General features: G+C 38.7%; 1 protein-coding gene across 6 annotated transcripts in view; it reads right to left on the bottom strand.

The window, feature by feature from the left end:
* Positions 1 to 8,524: 8,524 nt before the first annotated feature.
* Positions 8,525 to 16,527, bottom strand: part of LOC124140517 (nuclear receptor subfamily 4 group A member 2-like) — a 43,238-nt gene continuing 35,235 nt past the window's right edge. For all 6 annotated transcript variants that reach the window (XM_046508134.2, XM_046508136.2, XM_046508133.2 and 3 more), the window contains 5 exons: positions 16,116 to 16,245; positions 14,241 to 14,401; positions 13,435 to 13,637; positions 12,361 to 12,539; positions 8,525 to 11,539 (listed from right to left, as the gene is read on the bottom strand). In XM_046508134.2, coding sequence (XP_046364090.1) covers positions 11,280 to 11,539; positions 12,361 to 12,539; positions 13,435 to 13,637; positions 14,241 to 14,401; positions 16,116 to 16,245 — 933 coding nt within the window. In that variant the 3' untranslated portion in view covers positions 8,525 to 11,279. The remainder of the gene's footprint in view (positions 11,540 to 12,360; positions 12,540 to 13,434; positions 13,638 to 14,240; positions 14,402 to 16,115; positions 16,246 to 16,527) is intronic.

Raw genomic sequence — 16,527 nt, 5'->3', positions numbered from 1 at the left:
TCCAATACCGATTTGGAATACCATCAGGCTCTGGCGCCGTATTAGATTTGGACTTTTTAATGACATTTTTCAGACTATAAGGTGTAATGAAACACAGCAATGGTGACCTTTTTATGTACATTATCATTATCATCTTCTACCCATGGTTCCCTGCGGTTTCAGTTGCCGGGTATAGACCACACCTGTTTCCAAATACTTTTACTGGAATTCATGGTGGGTCTTTTCATCCCTTGCATTTAATTGCCTGTAAAATTGTTTTTCATTAGATTTGAACAGTTTGTTAAATTGTAATGAAATTATTTTTCTGTTCCCACTTTCTTTTACTTCTGTCAAACCCTTTAACTTTCAATTGCCTTCAGAGAATCAGGACTTTGATTTTGAATTTTCTCTTTTCATGTTTTTTGTTTTTATTTTTTTCCATTTGATTTTTGGTGTTTTGACACTGATTGCCCTGAGGAACGTAATTTTAAGCAGAATTCTATTCAGGATATATATTTCCTTGTTTCATTTAGTTTTATTTGGAAATGGTTTTTCCTTTGATGGTTTTGTTTATTACCCTTTGGAAGTTCAATGTCTTTGGAAACTGTATGGAGTTCCTCCAGTGTTCGGGTAGCAACACACACGTGGTTAATGTCGTTAATAAAAATCAGTTATACAAATGATTTCATTGGATTTATCAAAAAGGACAAGATTGAGTTTGTTGGCCTGATTAGATCTAAGGCTGTATACGGGCCTATTCCAAAAGAATAATATATTTATCATTTTTCATGACGCCCACTACATATTCTGCATCCCCAGTCATGGATGGTTCCAATACGTTGACAACATAGCTTGGCGATTATTCTCACGTGGTGTTAATATTGCAATTCGTCGCCGTGTCATTTACCCACAAAAGAGCTGCAGATAAACCCTCAGTATTGATTTGCATTTTAGTTTAAATAATTGATATATATATTATCTACCAACACAAGCAAATACACTGATAAGCTTTTCCCATATTATGCCGATTCATTGAACACAGATATTTTCGACTTATCAGGACATCGGATATGCATATGTTCCAAAAGATATCTCGCGAATATGAATTGTATATAGACGTACATATTTATTCTAGCATTGCCATTGTGAGAGTGAGTGCTTGAGTACTTAAATATTTTTTATATAGCTTTGCCATTTTTACAGTGAGTGAGTGAGTAAGTAAGGCTTAACGCCGCTTTTGAACGGTATTTCAGTTCCAAAGACAAGCTATCGTATTTTTTCTATTTCATTATTTTCGTTATTTGGGTTCACCGGCCTTGGCCTTAATATTGACTATCGAGTTATTCACACATTGTCTGCCATGCAGTTATGGCACGCGGACACTGACGCAAATGCGTTGCCATAGCAACCATGCCATGACACGAGTGACACCACGCATGTCTGTCACTTTCTCTATAGGAAAGCCCGAAGTGATGAAGGTCTAACTCGTTTACCACTTTGCTGAAACCCATGCACAAGGGTCTCAAATGACAAACCTAGAAACATTATCAGAGCGAATCTGGGATTCGAACCCACGATCATAGATTTCTGGCAAACATACCTATTTGGCCACCCGTGCACTGTATGATATATTCGAACAACCAAGAACATGCACAACAACGGGAGAAGGTTTGAACGTTTTTAAATAGCAATTTATCAGGGTGACAAGAAAGATACGTTGCACATCTTACTGTATTTATAATATTATAGGAAACAGTATCATTATTTCGGGTAAAACTAGTTACATTTGAAGCTGATTAAAAAATATTTCGTTTCCTTTGTCTTGAAGGCGGCCGAGAAGCAGCAGCAAGTTCCAGCTGTTCCGAACAACATGGGCATATACTGAAAACGTTAGAAACGCAACAGAAAAATGTTCCGAGTATTTGAGATATTTATTTCCGCTATTCCAGATTAAATTAGTTTTTACATATTGTCTCAAAAACAAACATATAGCTTCAGTCACAAATATTCAAACTGTGTTGTAGTTTACATTGCGTATTTACATTGTTCAGTAAAGGTTAGACTTGATTCTCAGTTTTAAAAGTTTTTTGGTTTTTTTGTTGAAGCCTTATTAGTAAACATTCCAAAGAAGTAAGGATTTGGACCATGCAAGCGAATAGTACAAGAGTACATTGCGAAATAAATCCATTTGTACATGTCACGAAGATTATACAACCGGCGACCAGCCTGTATCGCGAGGACATTTGGGAAATATGTCTTCAAGAAAAATGATATCATCATGGTCAAACTGATCAGTACAAATATTTCTTTTTTATCAGCATCAAAATGTTAAACCACCACGATCTGAATTACCTAAGGATTGCCTCTAACATTAAACTCAACTGAAATACTGCTCAAGGTGGCGTTAAACACATTTCATCACTCACATCACTGATTCCAACATTAAAGCAGCTAAATATCATTTTATTTATCCCCTGATATTAAATGAACAGTTTAATGTTTCACTTTATTTGAAGTCTTGAAGATGATCCTATGTCCAATTGATAAGATGTTCATAAACATCAACTTTTTTGCTTATTTTTTGTCTCCTTACTTCGTAAAATGCATCTGCAGTCATTTAGAATTAAGTCACCTATCCATACTTTTATACGGACTTCGTGTTGTCTGTCAAATCAGTATCCTGTGGCATGAGCTTCAAGCGGAAGCGAACACATTGTTTCATTTGTGTAGCTGGTCTTGGTATTACAAAAGTCATTATACGTCAACATAAAGCATTTGAGTACATAAACATTATGTGGTGTTTTTTATTTGTGGGTGTTACTGAGTATTTGATACCCGGAAATTGAATTTGGAACCTAGGACGTTAGCAGGAGGTTTCAAAGGTTCAAATTACCGGGCGTTTAACATTTTCCATACAGTTATTTTTGTAATATGTATAAATATGAGCACTGAAAAGAAATATTGATACCTTCTGATAATGATTTCAAAACGTTTTCCTCGATCTCGTTGATTAAACTCTGCAGTGAGATTTTCCAGTGAACCAAATAGGTCCTTTTTCATATCTCATCATCTGAACGAGAACAGAGCGACATTTTTAAAACTTGTCACACGACTTTTGGGTCCGCTGGTCCAGGCCTGTTGATACCATACACATATAAACAACCATAACACATGGTTCTTTTAAATGCCTCCGCAGCATGTGCGTGTCTGTGGTATGTGACCTTTTTATCCATCGATTATAGTGTCACCAGACAGTGAAACCCACACCTAGACGAAGATGGTGGCTATATTTGACTGTTATAGCAAATAACGCTTCAGACAAAACCTGATAATGTCTTTTTAACTGAGTAAGAAGTCTAGACGTCACAATCATGAAGTTCGTCACTCTGAAATCTTTGGTCTAAGCATGTATAGCGAAACACTGTGAAAACGGAACATCCATGTTTAAATCCTCAACGGAATATATATTTGGTATGTTCTATCCAAACGCATTGTATTGTGGGTCTAATAATATGAAATAAGCCTCAATGTCTACCATAAAAAAAATTTGAAAGCTTTACTGAGTCCTTCAGTGTTGTATCCTTGATTAAACGGCTTTGGGGCACGAGTCGTATCACGCTCTTTGAAATCTTCGTAGAAAGAGCATGCTCGATTGTACCTCAAAAGTTGTGAAATGTAGACACCAAGGACTCAATCTCATTAAAATCAGATCTTAGTTCTCGCTATCGCTAAACAACGATCTCAGGACATACCATTAAGGGTCACGTCAGAACGACCTTTCATCCAACCAATCAGAGCGTCGCTTACCAGATCATGAAAGTGACTGTCGGAATGTATTATATAATCATGCAACCACGAAATATTTAAGACGGGGTACTCCGAACGACAGTTACGGGTTTTATAATTATATCCATACGATTGTTCTATACATTCCAGAGTGTTCTTCTTATCAGTTTGTTTTTTTAAATCGAGAATACGTCAAAATAGGTTTCGAAGCGTAGTCGCCAGTTTGAAACTAGTATCGTAAAGCTCGATTTCTTGTCAGTCATTTCATTGGTCGGTCAAAATTCGCGAAAGGTCGGTCTGACGTGACCCGTAATGGGATGTCCTCAGATCTTTGTTTAGCGGTAGTGAAAACTAAGATCAGATTTTAATGAGACTGCAAAGGACTGGAAGGGCTGGAATATTGCTCAACAAAAGGTGCATATGGCAATTGAAGTGTTGAAGTCATCCCTCTTGTCATACAGTTTTGTAGATATGTTTCACTGATCTCCTATATTTCTATTCCATGTATAAGGAAATTGGCGTCATTGAACGATATCGGATCATCGAAGCTGAGGGTGAATACAATTGGTGGCCATGAGGAAGCCGACTTCTTGCCTCAATCTCTTATGCCAGACTTTTACATGGATGTTATCATTGAGGAAGTCAATCATTCATATATTTATTTCCCAGTAAACTTCAGATATTCACAAATGTCACCACGTTTAGTATCAAATGCCCAATGGATAAAGGCATTAATATTTTTAAGTTTGTTGTGTGGAATAGTGGTCTACAAAGCTAAAAATTCAAATGTTTTGACAGACTTTAACATGGTTCTTTCTAAGTTTTTGAGAATCCACATGGTATTAATTTCCCTTGTCTCAAATACTTTCTGTTAATAAACAGAAGATACTTCCTCGAGTGTATGAAGCATTATGGTTAATCTTTGCGACATTTGGTGGAACATTAGCTGGACCCAGCAATATATATAGCTTTGGGGTCCAGTACAAAACAGGAATTGACATGTCTTCAGGTTTTAGAGTCACGTTGGTTGGTTGGTGTGTTTGTTGTTTTACGCCGCACTCAGCAATATTCAAGCTATATGACGGCGGTCTGTAAATAATCGAGTCTGGACCAGACAATCCAGTGATTGATATCATGAGCATCGATCCACGCAATTGGGATCGATGACCGTGCATCAAACCAAGTCAGCGAGCCTGACCACCCGATCCCGTTAGTCGCCTTTTACGACTAGCATAGTCGCCTTTTACGGCAAGCATGGGTTGCTGAAGAACTATTCTACTCCGGATCTTCACGGGTCTTTAGAGTCACGTGTTGATAATAGTGAAGAGTGGTTTTCGCAGATTTCTTCCTCAGTTAAAAATCTGGCCTTATATGTGCCACTTCTAAGCACCACCCGTGTCTTTTGAAACTGCTTTTACAATTAAGCTGGCGTGTTGTGGAATAAGTAGAATACTGTTCAAAACGGTGTTGAACCCGCCCAACTCACTCACTTAACGACAGGGGTCCGCTGGTTATGAGCATTGGTTGGGCATTTAGGAATGTGGTTAACACACACGCGCGCACACACACACCACATACACACACAAACACACACACGCACTCCATATACACGCAAATCACAAACATACGCACACGTACAAGCACATGAACAACATGAACTCATACTCATACACACCACACCAACATATCACACACACACACACACACACACACACACACACACACACACACACACACACACACACACACACACACACACACACATCATATACAAAGCATAATTGCCATATTCGTCCGGCCTGTTACAATTCCGCACATTTTATTAAAGATATTGGGGGATATTACAGTGTGACATGACGAATGTTGTTCGGGAGTGTGATTAGTCAGATATGCCTTCCAGTTACTATGCACATCTACTTACAATCCGATGTCTTGCGATCTAAGACTTACTGAATCATGCTTTTCTTCACGAGCCAATGATTTTACCGCTCAAAAAGAGGAATTGGTGTTCGACATTAGCGTTGAAACGTGCTAACAACGGATTAAGCAGCTTAAACTTAAACCTTGTAAGAACATCAAAGATGTCACACAGTGCTATATGTATACTTCCAACCATTATTCATCGCGTTGGTTAGTATAGCAAAGGAACTTTCATGAAGAGTAGCAATTACATCTTCTGAACTTTCTCCCATCAACGGTCCGACCCGAAGAAGACGCCCTACACAATTAATAAACGAATAAATTGATATAAAGGACTGTTGTGATGTTTTCTTGAAGCCAAAATGAATGTGCTATCTCTGTAAGTGAACAATCCCATGAAGAAAAACATTAAAAGATGGTTTCTCTTCGATAAAACTCACTTTAAATTTGGTCGGTCCGGTATTTTTTTTTGTTTCGGGTTGTAAACATCGACATAGGACCTCATTTGTAGTAACAACAAGGTCGGAATATGTTCATGCATTATTACATATTTCCAACGATTCCTGTGATTGATTGTTCAAATGACAATTAACAAAAAATACATACATTTTTGAAATTATATCGAGATGAAGTATTTTTTCAAATCTGAATCATTTATATGGAAATATAGTTTAATATCATATTATTGTTTGATATAATCGTGCTTGTTGTTTATAATATAATATTGTTTGTTTAAGGCTACACTCAGCAAGCCGTATGACGTCAGTCTGAATGTCATCGATTCTGAACCTGACAATCCAGTGACTGACACCATGAACATCGATTCGCGCAATTGAGATACGACGACATGTAATCAACCAAAACAACGAGGCTGATCACTCAATCTTGAATCATATCCTACTTGTTGCACCCTTATGTTCCAAATGATTGTTATGATGTCAACCAGGATAACGTAACAGATTGAGATTAGGAATTAAAATACACGGTTAACTCGTTTACTCGAAGTTTCTGAGACCTGTCCAATATATTCGAGTAATATATAGTTCGAAACAAACAAAGTATCAATGTAAGATCATATTCACAGTGCCGATAGGGATTCTGACGAGAGCATAGAGATACATCGACATATATGAGATATCGAGATACCGAGTTCCGAGGTAACAGTATGCGCTGTATCGCGTGTGTTTTGGACTACTTTTGTTAAACTAAAACCACATTAAGGTCACATGCTTTATCCTTAAGCGGACGAAACACAAGCCGGCGGTAAACAAAACTGAACGAACCGACGCAATTAATATACATGTCTGATTTCAGTTTACGAGGTTTGCCGCTCAAATCACCTTGCTTGAAATAAATTCTTATTTTCGTCACCCGTTTGTCCTGAGTTATATTCTTTTTTTTTAAATTCACATGCTACTTTCGTTTCCGATTTCATTCCTTTGCATATTTTATGAAACCGCACATTCGAAATTCATTTGCGGTAATACAGCCGATAACAAAGTTTATCTTCATAAATACTTTCACATATTTATTGTTTCCTAATGGTAAGAACATAAAAATGGGTTTGTTTCTTTTACCGAGAGTTGTGAGGGAATAGAAAAAGGTTTTATTCGTTTCGTTTCATTTTGTGTAAACTTACACTGTGTGGCATACTAAACGAGGCTGCTCCGGGTAAGGACCTATACAAACAGACCCCTCACATACATCACCACGTGACAACCCTTGTGATGTTCACACTAGAGCCATTGACATAAACACCCCAGGGGCAAGTGACATAGAAATGCGTCGTCTGATGTCATGACATGGTTGCTATGGCGACGCAATCACGTCAATGTCAGCGTGCCACTACTTTGAAGCCGAGGTGACAGACAAGGTGTGAATAACACAGTTGCCAATATCATGCCCGAGGTCGTTTGCACCGAGAGCCATTACAATGCCATTCCCCCTTATCTCGAAGCTGTTATATGAGGTCATTTCGAGATAACCGATGTAATGGAATTTAACACGACAATAAACTATTGCAGAAGTACCGTTATTTTGAATATTAACTTAAAGGCTATTCTGATATTACGAACTCTGGATATGACGAAGTTCACCAATGCATATAAGATATTCGTTAGCTAATTATTGGTCAGTAGGGTAGTCAAGTGGTTAAGGCGTTCGCTTGTAACACCAAAGGTCCATGTTTGATTCCCTCGTTGGTATTATGTGTGCAGCCGCCTTGATAATCCTTGAATGTCGCTTATAGCAGCGTGAAACCCAAACCATTCACCCTTCCCGAGGCCCGTGAAGACCCGGGGTAGAATAGGTCTTCAGCAACTCTTGCTTGCTGTAAAAGGCGACTATGTACGTCGTAAGAGGCGACTAACGGGATCGGGTTGTCAGGGTCGCTGACTTGGTTGATGCATGTCATCGTATCCCAATTGCGTGGATCGATGAATATATTGTCAATCACTGGATTGTCTGGTCCAGACTCGATTATTTACAGACCGCCGTCATATAACTGGGATATTGCTGAGTGCGGCGTTAAAAAACAAACAAACAAGCCAAGTCCCGAACGTATTCTTTGGCTTAACAGAATCATACGCATGGTGGTGGGTTTTACAAAAGAGGCCAACGTTCAATGCCTGCACCGGATGGATTTTTATCCAGGTAAGCTGACCCGCCGTGATACAACTTGAATACTGTTCAAAACGGCGTTAAACCCAACTTATTCACTCACTGAGCTAGAGGATCCGCTAGCCGTGGGGTGAAATTCAAACGCTCAGAAGTAACCGAGTCATACTCAACTAACACATACACACACTTCAGTGTACACAAAACTACTGGAAACCGTTCGAAGTATTTAGGCATTTTATTTAGCTCCAGATCTCTGTACAAAAATCATTTTCGAGGATAGATTTTTCGCGTTTAAGCTTTGCTTAAACAGTCAGCATATAAAGGTGATAAGAAACTGACAAATTAAACAAGTCACGACCAAACACTACATTAATTTCTTGTGCAAATATACAAAGTACATTAAATTTCGATTCTTTGTCATGGAAAACAGTGTAAAATATCAAGATTTAACAATCCATTACCGGGCAATACAAATATGGAAATTAAGGTAATTCACGTCGACAATTACACAGATCAGTGCGCATCAAATCGGCGCACCGACTGCATCACGTGACTAAACTGTAAAAACAACTGTGTCAAACACAAAGACTATATACCGACTAACGACTAGAATTTGTACATTTGTACGTATTGAGATCTCAACATGCACGTTCAGTGCTTTATGTACATACTCCTTACGAACGGTAAATAAATAAACTCTTCCCCGGGTGTTGGAATGAATTATCAAGATACCTTGACAACGTCCGCCATTACCGGAAGTCGTGGTATCCTAGCAACATGCTTCCGTATATACCACATACCACAATATCCGGTTATGACGTTAGTAATGTAAGTAGCCCTTTTATACTTAAATAAATAACTTTTCTTAAAATATAACAACATTATGACTGCGTCTTCATCCATTCTCATTAAAGAGTAGGGATCATCTCAAAAGCTCAAAGAATAAATAATCTCTAAGTGGTAGAAATCTTTCTAGGGGTTCCATTTGCACTGTAAGACAAACGCCCCGCCTACGGTAAACAATCAACCTTTGAGATGATCCCAATGTTATGTTCACATTCATGTATAAACGTATAAAACCAACCCTAAATACTATGCTATCAGTCGACTAGATCTTAAAACAGTTAGGAATTACAAACCTAATGTATTTTGTATTCAAAGATGTAAAAATAGAAATCTGATCGTGAGATATAAATATAATAGAAATCGACAGGATCATGCAAAGAGTTGCATTATTAAATCTTTCTTTGACAATAGGTAAAATATATATAATATATATATGTATATGTATATGTCTCCAAACGTATGACAATGGGGACAATGTCAATTTCACATGGGTAGGTCCATATTGCAGCTCATTCATTACTCAACATAGAGTAACCCTTTGTCTGTTTGGAGACGATAAATTCTAGAAGTACCTCTTTCACACTTATATTTAGCTCTTTTACACTCAAATACAATATGTACAACGCCCCACAAACAATTATGACGAAACCGCCCAACAAACACGTTTCTTTAGGATTTCAATCGTACGATTCTTTAACAAGAACCTGAAGAAACGCTTCGTGAATTATGCAGTGAAATGTACCACATCTTGCCCAAACGTTATAAGATCTAAAGGTTTCTTATTTCATTTGAGCTAAAAGTTTTGCTAGTCAATTATACATGAAGACTCCACTTGAAGGAAGACACCGTGGCTTATACGCTTTACATGGCCGATGCCGAGACAAAATGGCGGCGTTTAATTATTCATAAAGAGTCATGTCCCTTTGCTCATTTCGCGTGGCGATAATATGCAACAAAAATAGTTTATTATGTGTCAGTTAAGTACGTCATCTATCACAATATTTCATAACGGAATAAACACTAAAATGCAGCATGGATAAACGAGGCATTACTTGAAGTATTCTTTAAGTATTACTTGAAGTATTCTTTGGTTCGTGGCACAAATTTTGGCAGAAACTTTATCAAATATTTTGACACGATATTTTTCGCGATATGTTTGGCTTTTATAATTCAAAACGTTAGACAGAAGCTTTCAAAAACCTAGTTGGTAGTACTTTGCTTCTGTCATTTATAGAAATCGTTCAATTTTGTGGATTTTGGAATGATATATCTGTAAATAAAGGTTAGCTATAAATAACAGTTAACAGTATGAATTCCTCGACTATCCTTCAATCCCATCATGCTTTGCTGCCTCGTTTTGACTAGATCGCACTCACATCCTGGCGTAGTAATACATAAGTATGTTGGTCCGCGACAATTCACAGCCATCACTAAAGCGGCACTATATTTCATCAACAATGTCACAAGCATTATAAAACTACATCATGGGAGATTGAAAACATTTAACATTATCAAAAGAATCATACGGAAACAAATACGTCTATCAATAAAATGTTTTTAAAAAATACTAGACCCAGATGATGATACTGAAATCACGTGACCTGCGCACTACTTTTCGCATGCGCTCCCTACGAACTGAAACATTTGGCGCGGATGAATACATTTAGCCTCTAACCCCTTCAAGACCAGCAATATTTGCTTTTTTTAAAGAATGATTTATTTTCTTTTAATCTGTTTTGTCCAATTTTCAATCCTTTTTATTGAGAAAATATTTAAAATAGAAACTAAATATTTGTCAATTACACATTATATATATATGTATGATATGAAATTTATGATACCTTTTTTTAAAATAATATTTCTGTAGAATAATCAATGGATTCTTATATTTGGTCTCTTGACTCAATGTACCAGGCGATAGAGGTAGCATTCATAATGAAAACTATTGCACAATTTAGTAAAATATACCGCAACAAAGTCAAACTCTAATTATAACTAAAAGAAAAAGTCTTTGCACCAATTAGACAGCACACCGCCTTGAAATATTAGGCAGAAAAAGGAAACGTAAGCCGGGTCAAGTCAGCAAATCTGTGGGGGTGGCATCTTTGGGGCATTTCCGGTCACGTGACTTAAAACGGAAGTTGATTTGATAGATACATGTTCTCGATAATTGGGGGCGCTCGTATCACGTCCTCCAGCTTGAAGTAGAACATGCGTTGTAGGCCCTCTCGACTAAGTGACCGGAGCTCGGCAATCTTGCCGAGAATCCTCGAGAAAAAGTGAGATTTCTTTTGTGCTTCACTGTTATATGTGCAATGATCGCGGAGACAGTCAATGATTTTCATTTGAAGGTCCTCCATCTTTTTGGGTTCCTTCAGACCATGTCGCACTGAAATGAAGAACGGGATATAAACATCACCTCTTAAAATGCCATCAGTACACTCCGGATGTCACGAAATTATAGGGACCCTCTAAATAACTTAATGTTCGTTATATACGAAGTTCGTCCTTCGCATAACATTAACGCTGTATGTGACATTGAATTCGAATCAAGATGGTCAAAGCCGTTGTTTCGTGGTATCAGTGACTCACTCACTCACCCAACTCACTCACTCGAAGTAGCAGACTTCGTTATATCCGTAGTTCATAGAGACCCGTGAATCTTTACAACTTTGAAAACACTGTAGCCCTTGAAGCGATCTTAAGACAAAGTCAATGTTGAAGTATGGGAATTACAAGTCTTAGCGCTATGACCGCTTTGTGCAAGTGGGCCCCGGGTGCCGTTGTACAAAGCGATCTTAGCGCTAAGGTGATCGTAATTCCCATACCTTAAAACAGACTTACGATATTCGTGTCGCTAAGGTTGTTATTGTATTGTGTTCTATTACAACGCAAAACAACTGCAATACTGGCTATAAATTAATATTAGCCTTACTACCAATGGATATTAAGCAGCATGTAATAACTTGTCTCGACTACGCTTTATCATATATCAAATCAGTTAAACTTGATCATCTGTTCTTTGTAGCATAGAACATGTCGAATTATCCGTTGTTCGACACAAGCATTGTGCTAATATTAAACCATAGTGCCTATAATGTTGATTCCGAAACCAATAAATTGCTTCAGTGATGAAGCCTGTTGAGGGAGTTCCAGCTGATAATGTTTCACTGTACAAGAGTAAGTATAAAAAGGCGGGTATATACTTACAGGTTACCATTGAGAGTGCGGCCATGCAGGCAAGTGAGGAGATGTCTAACGTCATGCGAGTGAGGCTGAGGCCGAAGTCGACAATCGAATTGATCCAGTCTCCGAACATTCTGAGGCACTGTAGACGATGAAGCACGAGCCCGTTGTCGAACACTATCTTGTCTTCTCCAGGTTGCATTCTAGGAGAAGAGCAGCTCGGTATAAGATCAATAAGCACAGGTATTTCTTGTAGATGTGTATTCAGCCAGAGATATTAAACGAGGTTCATATGTATGTGAAAGACCAATTATCAAACGGTTTTTCACTTGAGTATTATGTTTCAAATTATATGTTTGCGTTTGCTTTGAAGAAAAATGAAATTTTCAGGCAGAAATTCTGTAAGAATTTCTTTTTAATGATTGCACATCATCTTACGAAGATGAAACATAGCACTGAGTAATTGGCTTTCTCTGGGAAATACTGTCAGGATACTTTAACAGTATATCCACAAGATATGAGTTATACACTGTCGGGCAAAAGAAGTGTACACACAACTTTGGTGTTGGCAAAAAATGAAACAATCAAGGAATGTTTATCCGATGGTGATGCCTTTGATACAGGTATCATAGTTGTGTTTTGGACCGTATGCTTGCAATGTCTCGGTGACTGTTTTCCGCCTGGTAACGTATTGAAAAAGTTTGTCATTTTTTTAGTCAAATCCAGATTTCAAATGTATACCTTTCTTTCGCCCAGCAGTTTACCCCGCGATGTGATACTAAGAGACATGTACTTAAATCTAACACAGCGTTACCATGCCATTTCATAATATTATCCTATAGATGCAGTTAGTATTCATCAGATCAGAGTTTATTCCGTAATTTGATAAGAAACGCGTGAGGGCAATGGGGGAGCCTCGTCCATTTGATTTCTGATGTGGATGGACACATAGTGTAAAAGCCATTCTTCGATTCCCAAAACAAATATCTATTTGAAGCCCATTTCAGTGAATCCCGTCCCCTGGCGTGAGTTTGGTGTAATATTGCTTAAAATGGCCCAATAACCCACTCGCTCGCTGAGCATCGCCTTGTGGCTTACCTGTATGCCGTCCTGAGGACAAAGAGCTCTAGTGTTGCAGACTGGAAAAGGAGTTCCTGGTCCTCCTTGCAGAGTTCCGAGAATCCAGGGATCTTCTCCGCCCATCCCCGGAGTACGTCAACAGACTGGATGAGTATATCGTAAAACATACGGATCCTGTCGTCCTGGGGGGTCGGGCTTTCGTCGTCTGAAGGGACTTTGTACTGTAAGGGGAGACATGATGTCAACTGGGGCATGGGGCATGGTGCATGTTGATAGTCTACCCTCATGTTAAACTGCGAGCCTAAAATATTCGTCCAAATCGCCACTTCGGATTTTTTCACTACATTATCTATTGAAACTATTGAAAGGGGCGGATTTAGTAACGATGAAAATGTACCAAATGTCCCCCTATGTAGTGATAACTGCAAGAACGTGCGTAAAAATGTTCAAATGACAGACAGCTATATCAGGGGTATCAAATGGCTAAAGTTACACCCTTGCATATTAGAAAGCGAAACAGAACAACTTATAAGAGGTCTCTATTGTTATGAGCTTTTTGTTTACTGGGAAGTATGCATTAAGCGAGGTACCGTGTTCGCCATAACCACATTATCTGCCGTTCATGAGTCTTGGCGAGTGATTGTTTAGCGTTGCCCCAAAAAGTTGTTTTAATCCACAGACTTTTGGACATACCACTAGAATAACTAGAGTTACAATGCTGGATAAGAATCCTCAAAGAGGTTCGGTTCACCAAAAAATTATTTACTTATTTTTTAATTTATTTTAAAAGGCATTATTTACTGTTAAAACTGTTAATAACCTACCTTGCTGTAATCAAGATTTGGAATGTCGGGGCATGTATCAACATGCGCGCGCACCAAGGCAGTAATTAGGCTGACGGGTGGGGAAGGGGGGCTTTCTTGGGGGGACTTTGGTTTGGAGGGTAGTCGTCCACGTCGCCCCTTCAAACTATCAGTCCTCACAACTGAAACAGAAGGATTTTATTTGAAAATAAGTAATTTTACTATAAATATCCTGCAATTCTCCATACACGTGCAGTTAACTTCCCCGTGCATTATTACGAACATTAAATCGGCATTAACGAGCTGTTTAGAGTTTTATCACCCTGACGGAAATGTCAAAGGCCCATTATGCCATACATTAGAACTCGTTAATGATCTAGTGGTTTCTTGTAGCGTGAATAGTACTGACAGTCGGAGACATTAATTGGGTACTATATGTAGATGCATAGTATTACTATACCGCGAAACAATACAACCGTTTTGTATACATCGCTGAAATTATCAAAATCAACAAACGAGTGATGTGTACTAAAGGAATCTTAATATTTCAAAGAGTATCGAAGGCAATAAACTGAGTAGGTTTTGTTGTATATCATTTCATAGCATAATTCTATGAATTTGTGAGCGAATGTACTACTTGGCAATTTCAAGACAATACCCATGGGTTGTGTGCGTAAGAATCTTCCCAATCGAAGTAAATACGGCCATAATCTGGAGAAGATAACGAAGGGTTGAGGGAAAGTAGTCGAGTATATGTTCTTCATAACGCATGTAGAGAGCCATATGTATTCTCAGTGGCCAAACTAACTGGCACTGATTCATTCAAGCCGGGCAATGCCGAGTAGCCGAAGATGGCCGCCACATGCGCAAGGTATCGTCTGCCCCAGGGCACGTGCCCGCGTGCGTAACAGACGAACATGACAGGGCCTCCTTGACGCTCGTGCTTTGAGCAAACACTCATTAATTCCCTCTTACTATCTCAAGAGCTACTTGATGGGTCACAAAGAGTGTAAATATTTTACAAGAAAATGCCACTAGCACAAATAGATACAACGTTTAATGCCTGGCCATTCTGCACGATAGCCCAAATATTTCATTCCGATGTAGCCGTTAACTCAAAAAAACTATGACCAAAGGAATCTCTATGATTTCTGAAACAACCGGGGATAGATGCATGTACAATCGAGCCAACTTCGTATCTAATCCCATGTCCTATGTTAAGACATGTTTATGGACAAAACAGAGACAACTTTGAAAATTGATAGGATTGAGCTGATTTCAACGCTCGGGACGAGTATCAGACTGTAGTCTGCCGGATCTATCAAGTCTACATTGGAATAAAAGCCTCTCCGATCTAAGACAACAGACTCCCGTGTTATTGCAGTAATTTAAGCGATACGTTCTCATGATAAGGACGCACATATGTTGAAGACCTAACCAGCATTCATTTGGAGGTTAACTGCATTTGGTCATTATTAATATAAATGTACAGATGAGACAAGAAAGATTTTGTTTGTCCCATTAAAATTAATACCGAGAGGTATCAATACTTTTTTATCAGAATAAACACGTGTATCAATGTTCTCCAATGCTTTGAAAACTATGAATTTGATCAATTGGCCTCTACACATACGTACGTCCAATGTTGATTTGTAATCTTTTTCTCGGGGTTCTCCTTCAAAACGATTCTTACATATATTTCAGCTGCATCGTTTCCAATCCGCAATGTAACCTTGTATACTACAATGGACTGCCACAGATCATCAACACCTACATATGTAGTGTTTATGACCACTAAGCCCTACATTCCGCAAGTCCTTGAAAGATGCTTTTTTTCGTTACGTTGATCAATAAAAGGATTGATTGAACGTGAAGCCTCGTTCTGAGTCCACTGACCTTCCTTCACCATGCCGACGGCGAGGCATTTCTGAAAGCGACAGAACTGGCATCGGTTCCTCCTCCTCTTGTCCACTGGGCAGTTCTTGTCAGCTAGGCATACGTACTTAGCATTCTTCTGCACCGTGCGCTGTAAGGCAAACAGAGTCATTACAGTTTGGGGGACACAAAGTGAACGTGGCTTATGATGGGGAACATTAAAGATGGTTCATATCTTGCCGAAGCAACTGTAACACCCGGGGGATCAGACATGGACTATCGCTGCATTGGTTTCCTGCGCGTAGGGGTTAGCCCGTGACGTATGCTTTACGTCAACGTGGAGTCCCGCAAGGTGCTTCACTGCCTCCGGAATTATTGAAACTAGTAATGAGGGACAATATCTCTTCTCTAAGGCTACATCAACAGTGTTTTG

This window comes from Haliotis rufescens, unplaced genomic scaffold (assembly GCF_023055435.1).
Source record: "Haliotis rufescens isolate VD_foot unplaced genomic scaffold, xgHalRufe1.0.p SCAF_4, whole genome shotgun sequence".
NCBI classification, from domain to species: domain Eukaryota; kingdom Metazoa; phylum Mollusca; class Gastropoda; order Lepetellida; family Haliotidae; genus Haliotis; species Haliotis rufescens.
The sequence above is the reverse complement of the archived record's forward strand: the minus strand, read 5'-3'. Positions and strand labels throughout refer to the sequence as shown.